The 21,560-nt window shown below is 41.9% G+C and overlaps 1 protein-coding gene across 5 annotated transcripts in view; it reads left to right on the top strand.

Annotated features, from left to right (window-relative positions):
• GATB (glutamyl-tRNA amidotransferase subunit B) overlaps positions 1–11,582 on the top strand; it is a 42,025-nt gene extending 30,443 nt beyond the window's left edge. The window contains exons 10-13 of one of the 5 annotated variants that reach the window (XM_079305441.1): positions 2,755–2,888; positions 3,256–3,334; positions 8,570–8,704; positions 10,986–11,582. In XM_079305441.1, coding sequence (XP_079161567.1) covers positions 2,755–2,888; positions 3,256–3,334; positions 8,570–8,704; positions 10,986–11,114 — 477 coding nt within the window. In that variant the 3' untranslated portion in view covers positions 11,115–11,582. Of the gene's footprint in view, positions 1–2,754; positions 2,889–3,255; positions 3,335–8,569; positions 8,705–9,808; positions 9,941–10,985 lie in introns of those variants that run through there. The other 4 variants (XM_079305442.1, XR_013774216.1, XR_013774217.1 and 1 more) reach the window with 4 other exon arrangements.
• The last annotated feature ends 9,978 nt before the right edge of the window (positions 11,583–21,560 follow it).

Below are 21,560 nucleotides of genomic sequence, written 5' to 3' on the forward strand. Positions count from 1 at the left end.
GTTGTGTAATGGGAACACGGAGTGGCCTGGATCACAAACATGATGCTAGTATTCCAGATTTCTGGTTTTCTTTCAAAGAAGTTTAGAATAGAGTATTCAGAATGAAGAGAGAACAGGCAGTCAGCATTCCTGTAAATCTGGCAGGTTGGAGTGTGCAGTGGTTTTCAGCTCAGATTTGCTGCAAGGGACAGATCTGTGGGTGTGTTGATAGCTGCAGTGAATTTGGCAGGGAGAAAATTTACGAAAATGTAAAAAAATTAAAGTCAAGTTGTGCAGTATCTAGAAATTTAAGCTAATCAAGTTATGCCTTTTTTTAAATTTTTTTTTAATATAACACAATAATAAGGAAAATGTTTCATTTCTGTCATTCATTTGGATGTTTTAACACTCTGTGTTACTCATTTCAATCTAGCATTATTGGATTTTCCTTCTCTTTGGCTACAGAAAATAACAGTTACTTTAAAAAACCCAAAATGAAATGTAAGGGAATTTGGGGTTATTGTCTGGTTATGTGTGCACAAGTAGTGAGGATGGGGTTCAGAGACTTGGTAGCATATGTAAGTCTCTCTCCCTGAGTTTTGCTGGGCTTTTCTGCACTTGCTGCCTGGAAATCATCTGATTAAAATGCAAAGGCTGTGTATGTTTGTTCTTGATTTTTCAAAGTTCTGGCAGCAGGATCAGAACTGTAACTCCAGCCAGGCTGTAAGTATCCAGAAATCTGGATGTGTCCACTGCTGAGGATATGCACTGTGACTTATGCATGATGGAAGTGCTGGACATGCTGTGTCTGTGCAGCTGCATTCAGACATGTGGCATCTGCAGGCCTTATTTGCCCTCGACATAATGTTGTAGCTAGACCTATTCTGCCTGGGATGTTTGTAGAACCTTCTGCAGCATGTGTAAAGAAGCCAGCATTCAGACATGCTCACTTTTTCCTACCTTAATTGGACAATTGTTGCTGTGTAAAGGAACCCCCTGTTTCAATAATGAGTGTTTGTGCTATTGAATCCTGAGGTGAATTATAAAGAGTACAGTACTTGGCGGTACATCATTGTAGGAATTCTGCTTAACACGCACAATTTTTAATCAAATTTACTGTGCTTTGGTAATCATGTCATTCCTTTACTGTTTTTTAAGGTCAAATTTGTTCCTCTAGTCTTTTTAACCTTAGTTTTGCATAATTTGATTAGAGAGTAACTGCTAGTTACATTAGAATGCTGGCAAAGAAGATAATGATGTCTATGTGTATTAGATAGGTGGGAGTTAAAAGGTTTACCTTGGTTCACAAAAGAACTCAGTGGTTTCCCAGGCTGAGAGCTCTGATTCTTAGGTCATGGTCTCAAGGTGAAGGCGATGGGTCTGATTTTTGTCACACCAGTTTTACAGTATAGACATTAATCTAGGTACATTTTCTTCTATTTTACAGAAAAGAGGTCAGTACTTTGCAGTCTTCTCAAAAGCCATACATCAGCAATGAAAAATGTGGTATCTAGAGCTTTTGGAAGTTTATGTTGTGAAAGTTTTGACAAGGAAACTCTAAAATTCTGTATTACTATGGCAGTAAATGACCTTTAAAAACAAGGACAAATTAGACTGTTTTGATGGCATGTGAGTGGAGAGCTCAGGCTTAGGTTTTTTTCTTACCCTACTCTCTTTTCGCTCATAACTGTTCAGAAATCTGGCTGCAGTCAGTATGTGCTGGAGAAATGTTTTTGCTGTGATGACTGCATACTTAAAATAGCTCCTTGGCTATCTCTAAGCTGTTTCTTCCTGACTTCTGAGAGCTGGCTTGTCCTCTTGTGTGTTTATGGCACATACTGCCGAAGTCAGTAGCAGGCTGGATTTGGATTCCTCCTTTAAAAGGTAGGAGCTGCCACTTCATACATCTTCAGCCTTCAGTAAACCTAATGAATTCTGTGCTGCGTATATCCATTAATGGCTTGATGGCAAACACCACAGCATTGAATAGACTGTGCAGTATCTGTTCTTCTAAAAACAATCTCAGACTTCACTTGGACTATAAATTGAATCTCCCACTGTCATATCTTCTGAGCTTTTAGTATGCTGTGTAAAAGCTTACCATACCTTCTTGGAAAAAAACTGGAAGAATAAAACCCTGCTTCTTACATATGACCTTTCTGTATCACTGAAGGGTAAATGTGGCCTAAACTTACTAATTCAATCCAAAATAAATAGAAATTATTTCAAGATCAAGAGTGAAGTAGTTGCAGACACTTTCAGGAAAAGGCTCTTCTTGGTAAAAGGTAGCAAAAAAAAAAAAAAATCTGTCACTTGTGAGATGGCAGCATTGTATTTTCTAGCATTATACATAAAACACTTGCAAAGATGAGAAAGCTTCTGTCCAAATGCTAATTTTAGGGAGGCATTAAGATAAAAATGATCACTCATTTGTTGGAAGTTCAACAGAAACACACAGGTTGACAGATAAACTGAATGTTCCTGTTCCAGGCATAAGATTGCTGTTATGTTAATAAAATTACTCCAAATACTCATGACTTTGCAATTAATTCACAGCTGAAGTTTACTTCAAGACTGAGCATTTATATGCTGGGTATAAGTGTGTCATTAACTATAACCTGTAGCCTGTGTCACCTGCTCCAGGTGACCCTGCCTTGGCAGAGGGGTTGGACTGGATGATCTCCAGAGCTTCCTTCCAACCCTAACGATCCTCTGATTCTGTGATCATGTTTGCTCTCTGGTATCCCTTTGACACATTTAACTTTTCTTAAACAGAATGAAGATGGACTAGCAGAATTCTTTGACAGTGTGGTAAAACAGACCCAAATGAAGCCAAAGAAGGTGATTGGCTGGATTCTAAATGACCTGCTCAGTTACTTGAAACAACATTCCCTTACAGTAAAGGAAAGGTCGGTCATCTTCATTGCTACAGGGGTGAGACAAAGTGATCCTTTTTTCATGACTGGTACCATGTCACTCCATTGCTCGCAGCTGCTTTAGTTGCTACCTGTGAAGTTTGTTACTATATGCAGTCCTGCAGAGTCCTTGGCACTGTCCTGCTGAATGGTGTTTGACAAATACATGGCAGAGAAGAGGATCATGTAGTTAAGAGTAGCAGTCAGTCTTACGAGTGTGATGATGGTAAGGCCATTGTACCGAACATGAGGAAAAATAGCTTGTTATACTGAACTGTGTGATCTTCAGGTAAGCAGCAGTAGCACAGATACATTACACCACCTTATTCTCTGAGGTAACTTCTGCCCACTTTATCCCTAGCCCAGTCAGTTCTTTTCTCCTGGCTGACCTCTTGAACCTGCTAGAAAAAAAAGAAATTTCTTCTACAGCAGCAAAGCGAGTAAGTATCTTTTTGATTTTGCTGTACTCTGCATATGGTTGCTTACTTCAGTTGTGTAGCAATTTTGTAATCATTGTGTACCAGTACAATAGTTGCTTTAAAGGGAAATTATTTACAGTGTTGATAAAGGACAACTTCTGTGTCTATACTATATACACATAATAGATGCAAATGCTTTATGTTTATATATAATCTTAGAGATATATATGCATATTCACTTTTAGAAGAGGGCAAAAGCCAAATAGTAGACTTAAACAATGTGAACTAAACTCAAAAACATCCTGCTTGTGAACAGAGCAGACAGTAGATCTCAATTTCACTGTTCTAGTCAGGCTGTGTGAAAGGTCAGTTGGACATAATCCATGGCTGCAGTTCAGATGAGAGTATCAGTTACTAGATTCCTAGGGACAGGAAAGTCCTCGTTCCCAAGCATTAGCACATGGGAAAGGATAGAATTCATCCAAGTGTAGTCACAAAAAGAGTTCTGCATTGGTGTACCTGAGTCAAAAGTGGTAGAAGCCTGACCTTTCTTTTACCTTTGCTTCTTTAAGCAAGTGCTATTATGAAGCTGTCAAGCAAGTAAAGCTGGGTTGTTGGTTTTTTTTTTCATCTTGCCTAGGGCAGTCTGAAAACCCAGCTCTTGATGTTTTATATCTGAAATTGTCAACTGCTTATGATGGGAACAGTACTGCTGTGTTTGTAGACAAAATTTAGAATGTTTTTTTGTAATAGGCCATAATCAGTCATTTGCCTTAAATTGCTGCAAGCTCATTTATATGGAATGATTTGTCTTTGCAGATTAATTATTATACTCTAAATAAGTGTATTAGGTAATTGTTTCAGTGTTTATCAGCAAAACTGTTAATGAACTGCAAATGAATTTTTTGGTTTGTTTTCTTTTATTGGAGATGCTTGTGGTTCTTAATTAAGTTGGTCAGTGTCTTTGAATAGCCAGCTGCATAAAACAGGTGTCAAAAATAGGGATTTAAGTGCCTGGCTTCAGGCATATGTGTCTGTAAATTTTGTGTTGGAAAAGTAAAAGCTTCAAAAAGGAGATAAAGTATTAATAGGAAAAGCACTGGAATGCAGAGCAGTTCTGTGCCTTCAGGGTTGTGGCACACCCATCTGTTTGGTGTCTGCATTTAAAAAGGAAGCTTCAGAACTCCAGTCTCTTCCTTGTGGAGGTAGGGACAGGGTACTAATGCTATTCTACGAGTCTTTCTGTGCTTTGTGATGTATTTGTGTGCCAGGTGCTTCTGACAGGTTTGAAGTGTCAAGGATTTCAGAAATGCACTTGATGTTTAATTACCAACTCTTTGTAATGTGCATGTTGTCCTCAGTGATCTGAAACTGGACTCCAAAATTGCAGTTCCCCTCACTGAGTGATGATGCGATCAAACTGCAGAAACCTTGCCACATTTAGAAAAGTATTTTCGTTGCCTGGATGTCAGAATAACAAATGTTTATAACAATTCTCAGCAGTAGGCAGAGACACTGGATGGCTCAAGGGCAGAAGGGGCTATATATAAACACCAGCAGATTAATTGAAGCTCTTGCGTGGGGGAGCGTGATCTGCAGTGGCAGATACCAATCCAATGGGAAGGGATGGAAGGGTTCAATGGGTTGAGCACACAGATATGTACACATATGTATGTGCTCACTGTGGGAAGCTATTAACCACTTAAATTATTTAAAAGGTTTTGGTTTTGGTCTCTGCTAAGGCAATAAAACAGGCAGATAAAAGCTGTGAGCACTGGCTGTACACACCGAGCATTGTGTGATGGTATGTAGTGCCAAGCTAAGGGCACTGTGTGCTCACGTAATTACCATGTACGTAATTACAGAGCTATGCCCAACTTGCCATCAAACATAGCGTTCTCGTCCAGAGGTCTCTGAAGCAATTCCAGATTGGCATGCCTGTGCAAAGGAGGGAGCAGCTTCCAGCTCTGCTGGTGTGGCGGGCTGTGGGTGAACGTGTCCTGGATCAGATGGATACACTGTCTGTGGCCCAGCCCAGAGGCACCATTTTGAAGCCCATGGTACGAGGAGTCAGTGCTGCCCACTCAGGGCTGAAACCAGTCCAGTGGTGAGTGTGCCTGAGATAGGGCCATGTCTCTCAAGTTGCCAGGCTGGCAGCAGGTCCATGTCTGACAAAACAGACCTGCCTGTGAGTTATGGCATTATGGGAGGAGGCTGGTTCCTGGGCCAGGGAAGTGGAAACTTGTCCCTGCTGCCAACAGCCATGCTGAAGCAGCTCCGTTTGGACACTCTTATCACTGGTTCATTAGGGATCCATGTCCAGCAGGCCATGGAGCAGAACATACCTTGGGTTTTGCTGGCTTCTGCAGTTGCATAGGTCACCCACATAGAAATAACTTCAACTAACCTGCTTGGCACCCCTATTTTGAAGTAGATAGCAGGGAAATGAGTATAGTACCCATATCTAAACAGAACCATCTGCTTTGACAATTATGACTACACCATCTGGAGGACTGTACCCAACCTGCCCCCTGCTTCTCTGAGAGGCTGAGGGACACCAGCCAGACATGAAGGATTCTGTCACTGGAAAGGAGAGGTGCCCACAGGACTTGCTGGAATGGTGCTACCTGCTGTTTTCCTCATGTCCTTGACTGCAAAAATGTTTGATATGCCCATGATAGCCAGATGTGTAAGTCCTGATTAATTCGTCTTGACCAGTGCTGCTATTCCTGCATAGGTGGAGACCACAGAACATCATTAAAATCTGATCATGCTCAGGCAAGAATCAATAGCAGAAGCTACTGAGATTTCAGTAATGGAAACAAGGCCCGATATTCACGAGGTCCTCCTGTGCTGGTGCAGGCAGTTTGTGTAAATGAGTTGAAATTATTTTTTAAACTGCTTTCTCTAGATTTGTACTCCTTGCCAAGTGGAGAAACACATTTTTTAAAAGTGCATCTTTGACAGATCTTGGCCACATCTCTTTCTTCCTTCCTACACACCTGTAAACAAGCAAGGGCCTTGATAACATTGTTGCTTTACTAAGTGGCTATGATTGTTACCAAATGGGAAGGGACACAGAATGCAACTGTCACAGAGAAAATCTGGTGCTTTCAAGGTTTCTAATGGGCAAGCTTTCCTTAGTGCTAGGAAATATTTGACATAGGCATAACAGGTAATCAGAACTGGATCTCTGACTGTCAAACTGATCAGGGGCAGATCTAAGTCAGCCTGATGTACATGTTGCTTCTGGGTAACTCTGTCATGGTTGACTGCATAGATTTTGTTTGTTGCAGATCTCCTCTTCCTGCAGCCCATGGCATCCTGCTTGAATACATACCAGTCCTAAAAATTACATCTGCCTTTTTGCAGGAGAGTGAAAAGGCTAATTCATTGTCAACTCTGATTTGTGCAATACTTTAGATTGTCCAGGTGTTTTGCTAGAGGCTGTGCTGTGCCTGGAAAGGACAGGGCTCATTCTGAGGGGTGACATACAGTATGGGTACCTTGGAAGGCTTCTAGGACAGAAACCTTTCTGCTTCATCTCTCAGGGAAGAAGCAGAAGGGCTGCCTAGAGTTGCAGTGGAGTGCAACAACAACAAAAAAACCACACACACCCACAAAAAAAAACCTACCACAGAAAAAACATCACCACAAGAAAAGGAAAGCAACTGCAGACAGGCTGAATCTCTGTTGGATATGAGATATTTATTTCTAGGGTTATTCTAGGTAGCACTGGTATGATGATTTTTAAATGTACTAGAAGGAAGATCTTGTAGAATACATCATATACAGCACTGATTTATTCAGTATGAAGATCTGAAAGCTTTACTTATAGCTGTTGTAATTCTGACTGCTAATCAGTAACTTCAATATTGTGATCTGTCTTTGCCCTTTCTCCAGGAAAAATTAAGATGTAGCTGCCATAATACAGTCATGTGTCATTACCCTCTCACAAGGTCTCCAGAAGAGTTGATAAGATCCCATTAAATGCTTCAGAGTGCCACTGGCAAACAAATGTCCTATTGTGGTAATTGTATGAATGCACAGTTCTTAAATACTTGCTGTGAATAGAGAACTCTTTAACCAAAGGTCTTTTGTATCTGAAAAATTGTCATGCTGAAGCAAATTGCTGGGGTAGTTAAGATCCCATCCCATGTGCATCATTCTACCTGAGTTCTCTTGCTGCCCTCGAAATTATTTAACATGCAGTTTGAATGCCCCTCCTTGTCTTCATATCCCAGCCTCTTCTTCATCCTACAGGGAATATATAATGCTGAAATCTTGACGTGATATTCATTTCCATATTGGGACACAGCAATGGCCCAAATATACAATTATATTTTCAGCTCAGGAAGCAGCACAATGACCTGTTTTCTTATATATAAGGGTTTTCTTAATCTCCTCCCACTGCCCTGAAATAAAAGCAAAAGGAATACAGAAAACGACTGCCCAAGGAAATTTTTTTTTTGTAAATGTTCTCTCCTCTCAAGTGTATTCCAGGACACTAGCCCTGCTGCAGTGTAGGAAAACACTAGCATTAAAAAGTGATTATTCCACAGGCCTGGGTATGTACAGCAGTCCAGTACTTGGAGATGATGCACAGGTGGTCTGGAGCTGTTGCATTCATTCTGCTTGGCACCATTTTTCTTCTGCTTTGTCATATATATCCTCATTACAGCCTGCTGGCAAGGACTGGTAATGGGATGAGTTACCTGGGACTGGACTCCATAGTCAGCTAAATCAGTCACTTCCCAGGCAGAGCCATTGCTTATGGAGATGCATTTCCTTGCTTCTCCCAGGCAATTCTGTGAATGATGGGGGAAGAGCACGAGTACTGGGAGAGGAGCAGCCTTGCAGCCATCCGTGCTGTAGTGGCTCCTCTTCCAGCCAGGGAGCAGCAGATCCAGGCATGAGGAACAGAGGTTGTGCTCAGTAAACCCCTCGGGAGAGACCCCACCACTGGGGGAGTGGGCAGGGCTCAGACTGCGGGAGGCTGCACAGCACCTGCTGTGAGCCATTAACCTAGACTCAAGCAGGAAGTGGCAATGCATTGTCTCAGTACAGGTGGCAGAAAAGGAGTGAGGTACAAGGACTCTTTCAGAGAGGCACATGATTAAATCTTGGGCTTTTTCACATGTCGACAATCTATCTTAGCAAAAATAGGGCTTCTTGGATCCATAACTGAAAGACTGCATGTAAACAGTATTGGTATGTCAAGCCACTAATCTTTGCTGCTTTTATTGTAATTTTCAGGTGCTTGCAGAATTGTGGAAGGGAGAAGGGAAGACTCCCCTTGAAACTGTTAAAGAACATAAACTTGAGCTGTTACAGGATCTAAAAGAACTTGAACAGATCTGCCAGGCAGTGATTGATGGACAAGAAAATGAGGTGATTATGATGGTGCTGGGAACCTTCTGCACTGTGGAAGTCTGTGGCACTGAAAGGGGTTTAAAATAGCCTCTCTTTTTTTCCCTTTTGGTGACATTTGAGCTCTTGAGACAGAGCAGTAAAACTGCTGCCAAGATATTATTAGGCTTTTCTTCTTTCTTACTTTACTAAGGATTTTTTGAAACTGAAGCTTGCGCAAAATGATCTGCAGAACAAATTACCAGTCTGGTTAATGTGCTAAGTCATTTTGAGAGCCCATAAAACTTTAATGCAGGAAAGCAAAATTGCAGGGCCCTATCACTCTCCAGCTGTACTGCCATTAACCTGACCCTGCCACCCCGCCACATAACTGTGATTGTTATGTCATCTGTTATGATATTGGCGCAACACTATTAAACTGTTCTGAAGCTGGAGATTGAAGTTACCTGACAGCAAGGTATATATTACTTATGGAATTAGAGACTATATCAGAGCTGGCAAGGCAGAAATTCTACTTGCATCCGACTTTTTGCCATGTCCCTGTCTCCATCCACTGCCAAAGAGATGACCCTTGCTGGCTGTCCTGCCTCACAGTGGCTGGGGGGTGGGGAGAAGCCAGAGCCCTGTGGCAGCCACAGTGGCTCCAGAGCTGGTGCCTGCTCTGCTGTTCTGCTGGGCTGTGGCAGCAATACAAACACTCCCCCGTGGAGGTTGATTGGCTCTTCCCCATCTCCTTGGATAGGCACACGGTAGCCAGTATGGCTCAGTCTGACAAGGTCTGAGCTGGGAAAAAAGGAGAAAACCCTTGCTGATCATGAAGGCGAGGGGTGGGAAGGGTTTTTGACAGAGTCTATATAATCTGCTTTATAAAAAGCAAAATGAAAAGAAGTGCTTATATGTTCTCTGGAGCAAAAATGTAAAAGCAGAAGTGAACAGCTTACTTCTAATATAAACAACGTCTGGCTCCATTTGCCATTTGAAAAAAAAAAAAAAATTAACATATTTTGAGAACAATACCACCCACTCCAGATCTCACTGGGGGTTGCTAACAGCTCTGAAGAGCTTTTGATAAAATGAGCTTGCAGTAGATCAGTGTGACCTCTATCTGACTTGACTCATTTGCAGATCCTAATAAAAGTGCTGCTGTATTTCCAGGCTGGTATGAAAGCACAGGCCGAGAGGGAGAGAACTTTAGAACTGACTAGGAAGTGCAGGAGCTGAAGGTCCATAACCACACTCCCATTTCAATGTGTTTAGAGAGTAACATTTTTCAGAACAAAATAGCTTCTAAGCAGCTGCTCAAACCAGCTTTATAACAGTGCAGCACCGGGACTGTACCGCACTCTGCCCCACATAGGTAATTTCTAGCAGATCCAGACTAATGAGTCCTTTCTACTGTGCAACATAATAGAGAAGACTTTAAACTGAAAATAATTCAGATACTATAATGAGAAGCAGTATTTGCATCTGAATTTGGTACTGGCGCAGTGTGTGGTTTCTATGATTGCAACCCTTCCCTGAATATCTGCAAATATGTTATCCTGTTTCTTTGCATCTACTGTGCTCTGCCCAGTAACTCTGACAAGGTGGAGAATGCCTTCCCTGCCTGTCTAACAGTAGTAAGGCCAGATTCTTGTCTTTCAGCAGTAGCATCTCCTTTAGGAAGGCCCAAAGGTGAAATTTCTGATCCTTTCTTTTAGAAAGATCCTTTCTTTAGCTTTTAAACATGGCCCTTGCAAAATAGCAGGTGCTTGTGCATCAAAGGCTGTCTGATAGGAAGTCATATTTGACCAATTAATTAATCATCATATTACAAAGGTTTACATGCTTGAAGGAAACAAAAACCACCTATGTCTGTGCTTGAAGGACCTCACCAATATTATCAGATATATTTTGATTCAATTCAAATTACCTGTTGGGACATTATATTCAGTAAAATAGTAGATCCTATTAGCAAGGAAAGTCCATGTCATTCTTCAGCTCTTTTCTAGGAAATTGCTATTCAAGCTGCAGACACTGTAAAATTCAAAATGTTTTTCTGATTCTTTCAATAAGAGAAGCTCTTTCTATATTGTGTTTTAAGGCCCTGCTGCAATAGGAACATGCTGTTCTCTCATGGCAGCAGAGCAAGAGCTTATTGCAAGACTGAAGGCAGTTTTTATAAACAAAACTTTAACCCAAAATGCAGCCTTTTTTCACAATAGTCCAAAGAACAAAAATATTCATACCTTAGTTGGGAATGAGCGATGATGTTCAGTTTTCCTGTAGTAATGATGTCTGTTGCATTTTTTTTTCTTTAAAGGTTTTGGCGATAAAGGCAGGAAATCGAAAAGTTCTAAATAAGTTAATTGGTCTGGTACAAAAGAAAACACAAGGACGGTCCAATCCTGTTCTGGTGAAGCAATTATTAGAGAAGAAGCTATCAGAGTAGCCACAAGAGAAAAAGCACACAAGCAACTAAAGAAACATGTGCTTCGTTTTGACTGCAGATGAACTTCACTGTCCCCTTGTGCAGCATTGTGCTTGTTGGTTATACTTCAAGCATCTTGAAGTCCCAGCCTTCCCTGGATGCATCAGCCAAAGGCAGATAGGCCAGAGAAAAGCAGGATACAGACATTTGCATCTCTCATGCTTTGATGTGGCACTTGGAAACATGATTTCCACACAGTTCTTGGAAACAAACTCCCAGGAGTGTCTGTGAGACATGAATGCAGAGAGCTGAAACTCCATAGGTTAGTTTTCTAATACACTGGGTATAAACTCAGCTTTTCTGTCTGCTTGTTTGTGAGGAGGTTCACAATCTCAAATATTCAGTCTGACCATGTACACTGTAACTCACTGTTAGTGTAAGCACAACAGTAACAATGATTAAAAGACCCAGAAGTAATTGAGGAGACCACTGTGTGTGTCAATACCTAAGAGAAGGGGAAAAAAAGTTCACGACTATCATTCTTCCTGGTTTCTGAGGAAAGGGGAAAGGATGAAGCCATGAGCTGCTTAACTGTGCACCTGATGGTAGTGCCATAGACAGAAGTGCCAGCATCTCACCATGCAACATCACTGCTTGCTTCCTCCCAGTTCTGCACTCACATATCTGCTGTGCCTACACTCAGTTCTGTGGAGTGCTTGGGAGTGTGTGCCTGAGCCCTTCTGAGGGTCGCACTGCATTCTGGCCTCAGAGGTTCAGAACAGCAGATGTGCTTCTGTCTGCCCTGTACAGTCTACAGCAGAAGTAGTAGAACATAGAATAGCTGGAGTTGGAAGGCACCCACGAGGGTCATTGGAGTTCAGCTCCTGGCCCTGCATAGGACATCCTCAGCTTGGTTTTTCTTCTCTGCAGGCAAGAACTTGGCCCCAAGTGACTAATGCCCAATGGCCAATGTTTCTCTGGCGCATGCTTTTCTGGCACCAGGTTCCACTGCACCTGGAACTGCACTGCTTTGGGGAAGGAACAGAGCATGCAGTTGGCTTACTAAAACTGAGCTGGGTTCAGCTGGGGTTCAGTCCTTCTCCACTACTTAATCCTAAGGGGTGTTTTGTGTTGTTAGTTTTTATTTTGGGGTTTTGACATTTTTTTTTTTCAGGTCCTGGCTTTCAGTACTCACTGAAATGCAGGGATCTGGAATAAACTTCTGATCCCAATTAACTTCAGCTGATTGAGCCATTAACAGGAAATGCAAGTAGAAGAAGCCTGTCAATGTAGTAGGGAGATAAATCCTCTTTAGTACCAGATGCTTGAAGTTCTTAAATCCCTCCTAGAGACTGCTAAGCCATACTTTTTAAAGATCACAGCTACCTCAGGCTTCATAGCTGCTTCTTCAGAATTGCTCTTTAGGGTATGCCTGCAGAGCAGACATTGTCACAGGAGTGCAGCAGATGTGGCCCTGGGACTTCAGTCACTTTTGGCAAATGTGATGCTTGCAACACTAATTCAAAGTGGGCTGTGGCAGTTCCTGCTCCGGCGTGGCAGTGCTGGTGTTATGTCTTGAGGAGGACATTGCTATACAAACTGGCTGAGGTTCAAGTGCAAACTACTTCATCTGAAGGAAAAAAACCCTTTGTTTTTCAATACATTTATGAATAAAATGTATACCCATTATTCACAAAGTACCTTTACAATTCAATCATCATACAGATTACAAAAGCAGTACCATGATTGCAGTCAAAACCTGTGACCCTTCAAAAACTAATCAACCAAACAAAAAGCCTAAACCTCCAAAAACTCCCCAAATCACACCATGCCCAAGATTTTAATGTAATTTGACCTTCACAATAAGATTTCTACTATAACTTTTCACATCATGAGCAAAAACTACCAATTTTACTTAAGAGTGGTGTGAGTTTTCAGGTAAATGTTCAGTCAATAAAGGTTTAGATTATACAATGAACTATTGGAATTCTGTTCAACTCTTGTCATGGCCACAAGAAACAAGAAGGCACAAGGGTTTCTGCATCTTGAATCTTAGATGCACTCCTCAGTTGTTTTCCAGAGATGGTCCTTCCATGTTAGTGTTTGTTGTGGCATAGCTGGATGTTGCTTTGCTGAGTTTCCCACTGCTGCAGTGGATGCTTTTTAAAGAGAAATCAAAACAACAATAAGTAAGGTGATTTAAAAGAAGGAAGGACGTCAACTATTGTAACAAGGCTACTGCTGATAATCCTCTCTATGAGCTACTCATTCTTAGCCCCTCTTTTACTAGAATTATACATTGCTAATACAGTGCAAAACCTGTTAAAAAATCATCAGCCAGATTCTCTCTGAGCAGAGTCTGTGACAGTACATCATGCACCTAGGCTTGTGCAAAGCACTGGACACTATCATCCTTCATGGCATTGTTATGTCTAAACTGGAGAGACATGGATTTGATGTGTGGACCACTGAGGGGGTAAGAAATGGGCAGGCTGGTTGCCCTCAAAAGAGCTGCAGTAAATACTGTGATGCCCAGGTAGAGGCCAATGATGAGTAGGGTTGTTTGGGGATTGTCACTGGGTTTGGCCCTGTTTCACATCTTTGCTGGTGACATGGACAGTGGTATTGAGTACTCCCTCATTAATCAGCAAATTCTCTGATGACAAGCTGTGTGGCATGGTCAATACACTGCAAGACAGGGATACCATCCAGACAGATATGGACAGGATTGAGAAGTGGGTCTGTGGAAAGAAATGGGACTTAGGGGTGCTGGGGGATGACAAACTTGACATGACCCGACAATATGCGCTTGCAGCCCAGAAAGCCAAATATGTCCTGGGCTGCATCCAAAGACCTGTGGGGAGCAGGGCAAGGGAGAGGATTCTGCCCCTCTGCTCTGCTCTGGTGAGACCCCACCTGCAGTGCTGCATCCTGCTCTGGCATTCCAACATAGGAAGGACATGCACCTGTTGAGGAGACCATGAAGATGATCACAGGGGTGGAGCATTTCATCTGTGAGGACAGGCTGAGACAGTTGGGGCTGTCCAGCCTGCAGAAGAGAAGGCTCTGGAGAAACCTTATAGCACCTTCAAGTACCTCAAGGGAGCCAACAAGAGAGCTGGAGAAGGACAAGGGCATGTAGTGGTAGGATGATGGGGGATGGCTTTAAGATGGGAGATTTAGATTGGATATTAGGAAAAAAGTCTGTTCTGAAGAGCACTAGAACCAGTTGCCCATAAAAATAGTAGATGCCTCATCACCAGAAGTGTTCAAGGCCGGGTTGGATAGGGCTTTGATTAGCCTGATCTAGTGGAAGGTGTCACTGCCCATGATAGGGGAGTTAGAATTAGATTAAGGTCCCTTCCAACTATTCTGTGATTTACTATTAAATCTCAATCTATTTTCACCTCCACTTGCCAGACACAGTAGATAACAAGAAAGAGGAAAAAGGGATAATTTAAATATTCTTTCTTCCCAAGGAAGGTAAAGAGCAGCCATAGTCTATAAATTTTGCACTATATTATGAAACAAGTCACTTCTGAAATTTTTAAAGAACTCTAATGCAGAAACACATAAAGTGTAAATTTCTTTTGGACAGAAAAAAAAGTGGTTTGAGTCAACTAAAACCGAGATAATGAAGCTTTTTAACTTCAAAGCAGTGGTAGCTGGCAGTGCTTAGACCTAACAGTGGGAAGGCTCAGTAGAGCCAGCTCACATTGCTTCCACTATCCAACCTGTGTTAAGGAGTTCATCAGTCACCTCACATCCTTTTGACTGAACCAATATAGTCAAAATACAGGATCATTTTTGCCTGCCAAGGCCCTTACACAGCAGCCTAAATACAACCACCACCTTCCCATTCCCCTAAATTGAGCTCAAGGCAAATTATAAATACTCAACAAGTGGAGCAGTGTGCTGAGCAAAACAAACAGCCTTGGTTTATATCTGCTTAGCAGTAGTTGATGAGCATATAAAAAAAGCAGAAGCAGCAGCTTCCTCAAGGAAGCCTCAATGTCTGCTATTGTAAAGACAAATAAAACAGCCCTATAGGACAGGTGGGTCTGCAGGATAGAAGACAGAGCCTGACTCTGAAGTTTTGGATTTAGAACATCCTGCAGACCAGGAGGCTGCTCTAAGTGTGGTTGTGTCGAGGCTGGAACTCCAGATGAGGCTTTGACCCCAACTTGGAAGTCTCATTTAGCTACTCCAGTGCTCTCTGATCTAATGATTGCAGATGCCATCTGTGCAACAGCATCAAGCAGGGTGAATTAAGGACAGTTTCATGCAGATTTTCAGCAGTTTCTGTCCATGAACAGAGCACCAAGGAAAATGGTCACAGATTAAAAGTTGACACCAGACACTGTCACAACCATCTCATCTAGTCATTGCTGGAAGTCTTTTAGGAGGTTGGGCTGAGGGTGAAGAGCTGATACTTAGCATCCCATGTAGCTGAAGTATCCTGTATCCGAGACTGCAGAAGAGAAGAAAATTGTTCTAAAAAGATGCTGGCAATGCTCCTAAGTAGTGAAGAAATAATTTCTAGTGCTCAGCCTTGGTTGCAGAATTTAATTTTAACAGTGTTAAAAATAAAAGCACACAATAGGAACCTTAACCAAAAAATTACAGCAGAGCATTCAGCTGTGATTTCAGTGCAGCCCCTTTCCACCCTGCTTTGTAGTGTGGCATTCGGGTTCTGGGGTACTCTTGTGTCTCTTCTGAGCACCCTCTGTCTACATTTACACAACCCACTGACCTCAGCAGCACCTTCCCATGGATTTATGGCCTTGCGTGCATGCTCAACCTGGGGAGTGTTTCCTTTATCACACATAGAGAAAAACAAATTGGGTTTTCAGTCAGCTCTCTGTTCTCAAACTGCATGACAGAAAAGCAGTAGCATACTCCTGGTTAGTTTGCCCTCATTACTGGCATCTTCTTAAAATTCTATTTACACATACTCATATACACATACTGGATTCTGAATCAGGCAGTGGCCACTTAAAACCAAGTTACAGCAAACAGGAGATCTACATTTATCAACCCAAATGCTCAGAGGTTTCCCTGCATTGGGCTGGTTTCAAGTGCAAGTTGTCCCCTGTCCCCTCAGAAGCCACAAATGTGCAGGTAATAGACAGAGAGGATTCTATTGCTAAACAGTGTGAGGAATGCTGTAAAACACAAAATCCTGTACACAAAATGTCATGACCTATAATTTGCTTCACATTTTTTGCCCACTGTGGTGACAAATTTAGACTCCATCTTCAAGAGCCCCTGTGCCAAGCCACATCAGTAACTAGGGATGACTGCAGTGGAAATACAAAACCACTGGGAACCACTTCTCTTCTGACTATACTCCAGCCCACAACCCACATTAGATTAGACAGCCTGAATTTTAACTGCAATAACGCAAATTGCAGAAATGCTCAGGTGCCACCATGAGGAAACAAAACTGCAGAAAGAAGGTATTTTAGTGAGAAACCCATCTGTGCATGCTCTCTGTGGAACTGAACCTTCCCTCTAGGACCATCCTAGTCCCATATCCTTAAGATCTCCTGTAGGGCATGCAGGCATTTTGCAACTGTCTGCAGCATTTGCTGACCTGCTGCAGAAATAAATGGTGAGGGATCCTGACCTTTGGGTTTTGCCCTTTACCTGTGTGGCAAGGTCCAATTCATGACCCTGTGAATGATTCCCATCTTGCCTGCTGGTTTCGCCCAAGAAAAAGACTGGTGACAGCTGTGCCAGATCCCATACTATCCTACCTCATACACAGGCAGCAAAGTAATCCATGCAACATTCCCTGCCTTGTCATTGCAGGTTGAATAAAGGCCTCCATCTGAGTCCAGTACTTGGAGCTGCAGAGCTGTACTGCTGTGATCCTTCACCATATGGAATGCTCCCTCTGTTACTGTATTGGAGTTATGGAGCAGCAAAAGGACACAGTAATGTGACTCCCTTTTGCACAGTGCAGGAAAGAGCAAGGGATTTATTGAAGAAAGCTATTGCTTTAAATAAGACACTTCGTGCAAAACAAAATACAGACGGCTCATTGGTCAGGGAAGGAGACATCTCTTGTCCCAGGCTTTCTCACTAATCCAGCAGGTATTTATCTTTAGTTATAATTCTTTCTCTTATGTTTACATTAGAGGAAGGCCTCTAGCTTGGGAAAAATCCTAGCTGAGCCTGAGAAAGCAAGACTGGGAAAATCCTTTAAGATTCTCCCTGGGCCTGTAATGGCCACATCCCTCCATGAACAGCCTTTTGTGTAAGCACAAAGCAAAAGTTCTCCCAATGTATGGTTGCATCAGCTATACTGTAATTGTCTAACCCACTAAGTAGGCATAACCATCTGTAAGTTGTATTTTAGCTGCTCAAGTGGCCACACTTTCAGGCTAGTCTTAGAGGCTGCTAGACTGAAGCTCAGAATCCAATGTTATGACCCCAGAGATTTACAAAAGACACTGATCAGTATTTCTAAACACCAAGCTGTGCTTGGACACCTAGCAACACGAATTGGCTCAAGCTGTTGCAAGGGATACTGAGACCCAGAGCCACTCCCTCTCCTTTGAGGACGAGCTGGCATTTTTTCTGAGCTCTGGCCAAACTGACGCAGCAGTACTGAGCTTGACACAGTTTAGTTGTCTCAGATTTGACTCGTCCATGTTATTTTTTGGTCTAAACCCAAGGTAGTTTTTTTAAAGTAGACTGAAATACAACACATCTGCTGTGGAATTGGCTTCACCAGAGATGTGGGTTTGCAGGTATTTAGTCCACAGTATTGAACTGTAAGCGGGCAGTCTGCTGAAGTGCCATAGTTGAGAAATGCAACCTTTGCACAAAAGTTCCATCAGAACTTCTAGCCCAGAGACTTCAGTCTTAATTTAATCCAGCTGCCACACAAGAAGCATTATACTCAATAAACAAAAAAATTTGCACAGTCAGCAGCAAAACACCACTTTAAGCACCTACGTGTTTGAGAATCCAAGCAACACTCCTTTTCATAAATAAGAGACTTCCATCTGAGTGTGTAACAAATGAAGTACATTGATGCTGGGCCACAACATGTTTAGAAAAGATGGGGGCTACCAAAAAAGAAAGTGCATTTAATCAGAGCAGGGCTTTGACCACCAATAAAGTCACAGAAATAGTGCTGCATTCTGTGACTCTCTGCTATCAGACAGTTGGCACCACCATCATTTTACCCAAGTACCTATTTATGCAAGTCTGACACCACCTTCACAAGGAGCAATTTTTACCCTCCTTTTCACATTTCTGTCCCAAAACATCATACTGCTGTCCACTTGGACAGTTACTGTAGGACATGGTCCTATTGATTTTTCAATAAATCAGATTTTTCTGATAAATCAGAGCAACACAAACATAAATTCTGCATTTCATACAGAGGGAAGTGCTCCCTGCTAATCTGTGCCATTTTACCTTTGGTTTGCTCATTAATGTAAGTGGCACAAGTGCCATGTGTCCTCCATTTCTACTGATAATGCTCAAAGAGTGCAAGGAGGAACATACTCTTATTATCTAAATCAGATATGGACACAGCAGTATTGTTACTGTACAGTGCCAGAACTATCTGAGTTAAAAGAAAGAGGAAAATCCCAGTATTCTACTCATAAACACAGATGCAATTTAAATGTTACAAATGTAATGGGAGCTGTCATAAGAACTGTAGGCATGACATTTCAATAAATACAGAAGAGTAAATTGCTTATTAAATCAAGCCATCCTCAAACAGGAGCTTTGGCTACAAATTCAAATGATACAATGACATAATTTAACTGCAACATATCACACTGCTTCCATCCTTTTCTTTTAAACCCCGAGATTTTAGAGCATCTTAGGAGAGCTAAAAAACCTTCCTGAAGCATGAAGCCTTCTGAGAGGTTTAAGCAGAGTGCACAAAAGGGTAGTGAGCACGTACACACTGTGCTGGATGGTGAACTTCTCTTGGTAAATAGAACTTAACCTCTTGAACTTAAACCCTACAGTATGCTGCAAGTTTGTTTGCAAGTGTTTTTCTCAGGAGGACCGAACAGACCACTTGAGCTTTGTGCATAGGCCAAAGAGCAGCACTGGTAGCAGGAAAGATGCTCAGGCTTCCTGTCTATCCAGTCCTGCTCCCATTCTAAAGGACCTGCTGATGTCCAAGGTCCACCTCAATCACACTTTGTTTTCTCCCATACTAGGAAATTTACCAATATTAAAAAAAATACCAAATCACACCTGAAAGGGAAGTGCTCTGTACTGCAGCATGACACCACTGATTCAAACTTTCTGCAAAGTGACAAACTCCAGAGAAAGAGAAAACAAGTAATGTATGAACTGAATGCTTGGAAGTATGTACCTGGGCCTGCTGGTGGGAGGGGCAATCCATGCTTGATACTGGAATTTTCTCATCTCTGCAGAATATAGCTGAAAACAGAATTCTCATTTCTGTTCTTCCAAACCAAGATCAGAAGTTACCAGGACAAAAAAAAAAAAAAAAAAAGATGATGCATTTTTTACACCCAGAACTGCAACACCAACAACTTGATCTCATTTGAAATATCATAATATTCTTTAGGGCACACATGGAAAAGATCAAATTTAATAAAAATGCCTAGAATACAATAATAAAGGCAGTAAGTTTAACCAGCAATACATGAACTGCACCTGACTATTCATGTCCAAAGATCAGCACAAGGGTGAATGAAACTGCTGAGTGCTTTAGTTGAATTAGTACAAACCTTGTCTATGTTTACTGAGACTAACCCAGAAAGCATCCAAAAATGGCCAAAGGTAAAATAAAATTACGATAAATTTTTGAAGACAAGGTGCTTACTTAATAGGTAGTTTGCAAAAACAAAATAAACAAAAAACAAACCAAACCAAAAACACACACCAAAAAAAGTGTGTTGAAAATTCTGGAAAGATTCCTTGCTATAGCAGAATAGCTTAAAAACACACTCCAAGGCTACATAATTGGAAATGTAGTATTCACAGTTTGAAGCATCTATTAGGAGACTGGGAATTCACTTTTGTTGACGTGAGAAGGATTACGGAGTGGTGAAAAAACAGCAACAAGACACTCTCTTGCTTGGTGCAGAAAAGAGCAAGAAAGAGCAATTTATTGAAAGAAACCACTGCTTTAAATGACAGTTCGTGCAAAACAAAATACAGACAGATCATTGGTCAGAGGAAGAGATACCTCTCTTCCCTGACTTTCTCATGGACCTTGCAGGTGTTTATTTCTGTTATGATTCTTTCTTTTGTGTTTACAATAAAGAAGAAATTTCTAGCTTGGGAAAAATTCTAGCTGAGGCTGCGAAAGTTTCATGGCCTGAGAAAAATACTTAGAACTTGAGAAAAAAGCCTACTAAAATGTGCCTATGTCTTCAGCAGTGTCCACACACTTTGGTATCACTGAACCACCACCTGCAGTCTTTGAAATAGATCTGCCAAGGCACTTCATTTGTGACTGATGCTAAGCCAATGTACCAAAGAGGGACTTCTCTAGTCCCCACCTGAGTGTGGGGGAAAACAGATCATAAAGCATTTCTGTCCCAGTCTGGGGTTTCTCCTTTGCCCCGAGATCACCCCATAGGGACATGAAGGTGGTTCAAACCCTGGTTTTCTCTGAAGCAGCCGAAGAGAGATTGCCTGAGACAGTTTTCTCTTTTTCCAAGGATTGTTTATTATTTCTTTTCTCAGGGACGTTTTGCCTGGCCAGCAGTGGTCTGCTCAGCCTGGCATCCATGGTGGAATCTGCCTGGTCAAGGCAGGGCTTATCTTATATAGTTTGTATTACGTATTACATGTTTACAAAATTTTCCCAATACAATACAATTTTATTAAATGGTCCAGCCCTGACCCCATCCAATCCAAGAGTGCCAACGTGTCACCCAACATGGATGACAGGGAGAAGAAGGAGGAAAAGGTGTCCACCCCCCAAATTCTCCATCTTGGCCACGTGTCCCTTATCATAAACATTCAAAAAAACCTGTTTATCTATGTTCTAACAATCTAATTTACACTTTACTAATTTTGGCAGCTTGTTTCCATTCTCCTTGTGCTGACAACTTCCCTCAGGGGTTAGAATTCAGCACCTGTAACACCAGGGTCTCACTCAGAGGTCTTTGAGACCCTTGCCAGGGGGGTTTTGAGACCCCCAAGGAGGCCAGGGGTACGCCCTGGGCTCCCACACATTTCCTTGTTCTTGGAAAGAGCAGCATAAGGCAGTTGTGCTCCAGGGACTTATAGACTTGGACTACAGGCACGGGTTTTTTGGGGGGGAAAGGATGTATCACTGATGAGAGGTGGGATAACACATTATCTAACTGGAGGGAAGAAGCTTATTAGAGAAGCATTTGGCTGAAGAGCTTATGCACACGGATGTGTTTCATCTCAAAAGATCAACATTTTCAAGCAAAATCACAGGTTCTGCATTTTGAAGTTAGGGAGAAGCAATTCCCATAA

This window comes from Erithacus rubecula, assembly GCF_903797595.1.
Source record: "Erithacus rubecula genome assembly, chromosome: 5".
Classification (NCBI taxonomy): domain Eukaryota; kingdom Metazoa; phylum Chordata; class Aves; order Passeriformes; family Muscicapidae; genus Erithacus; species Erithacus rubecula.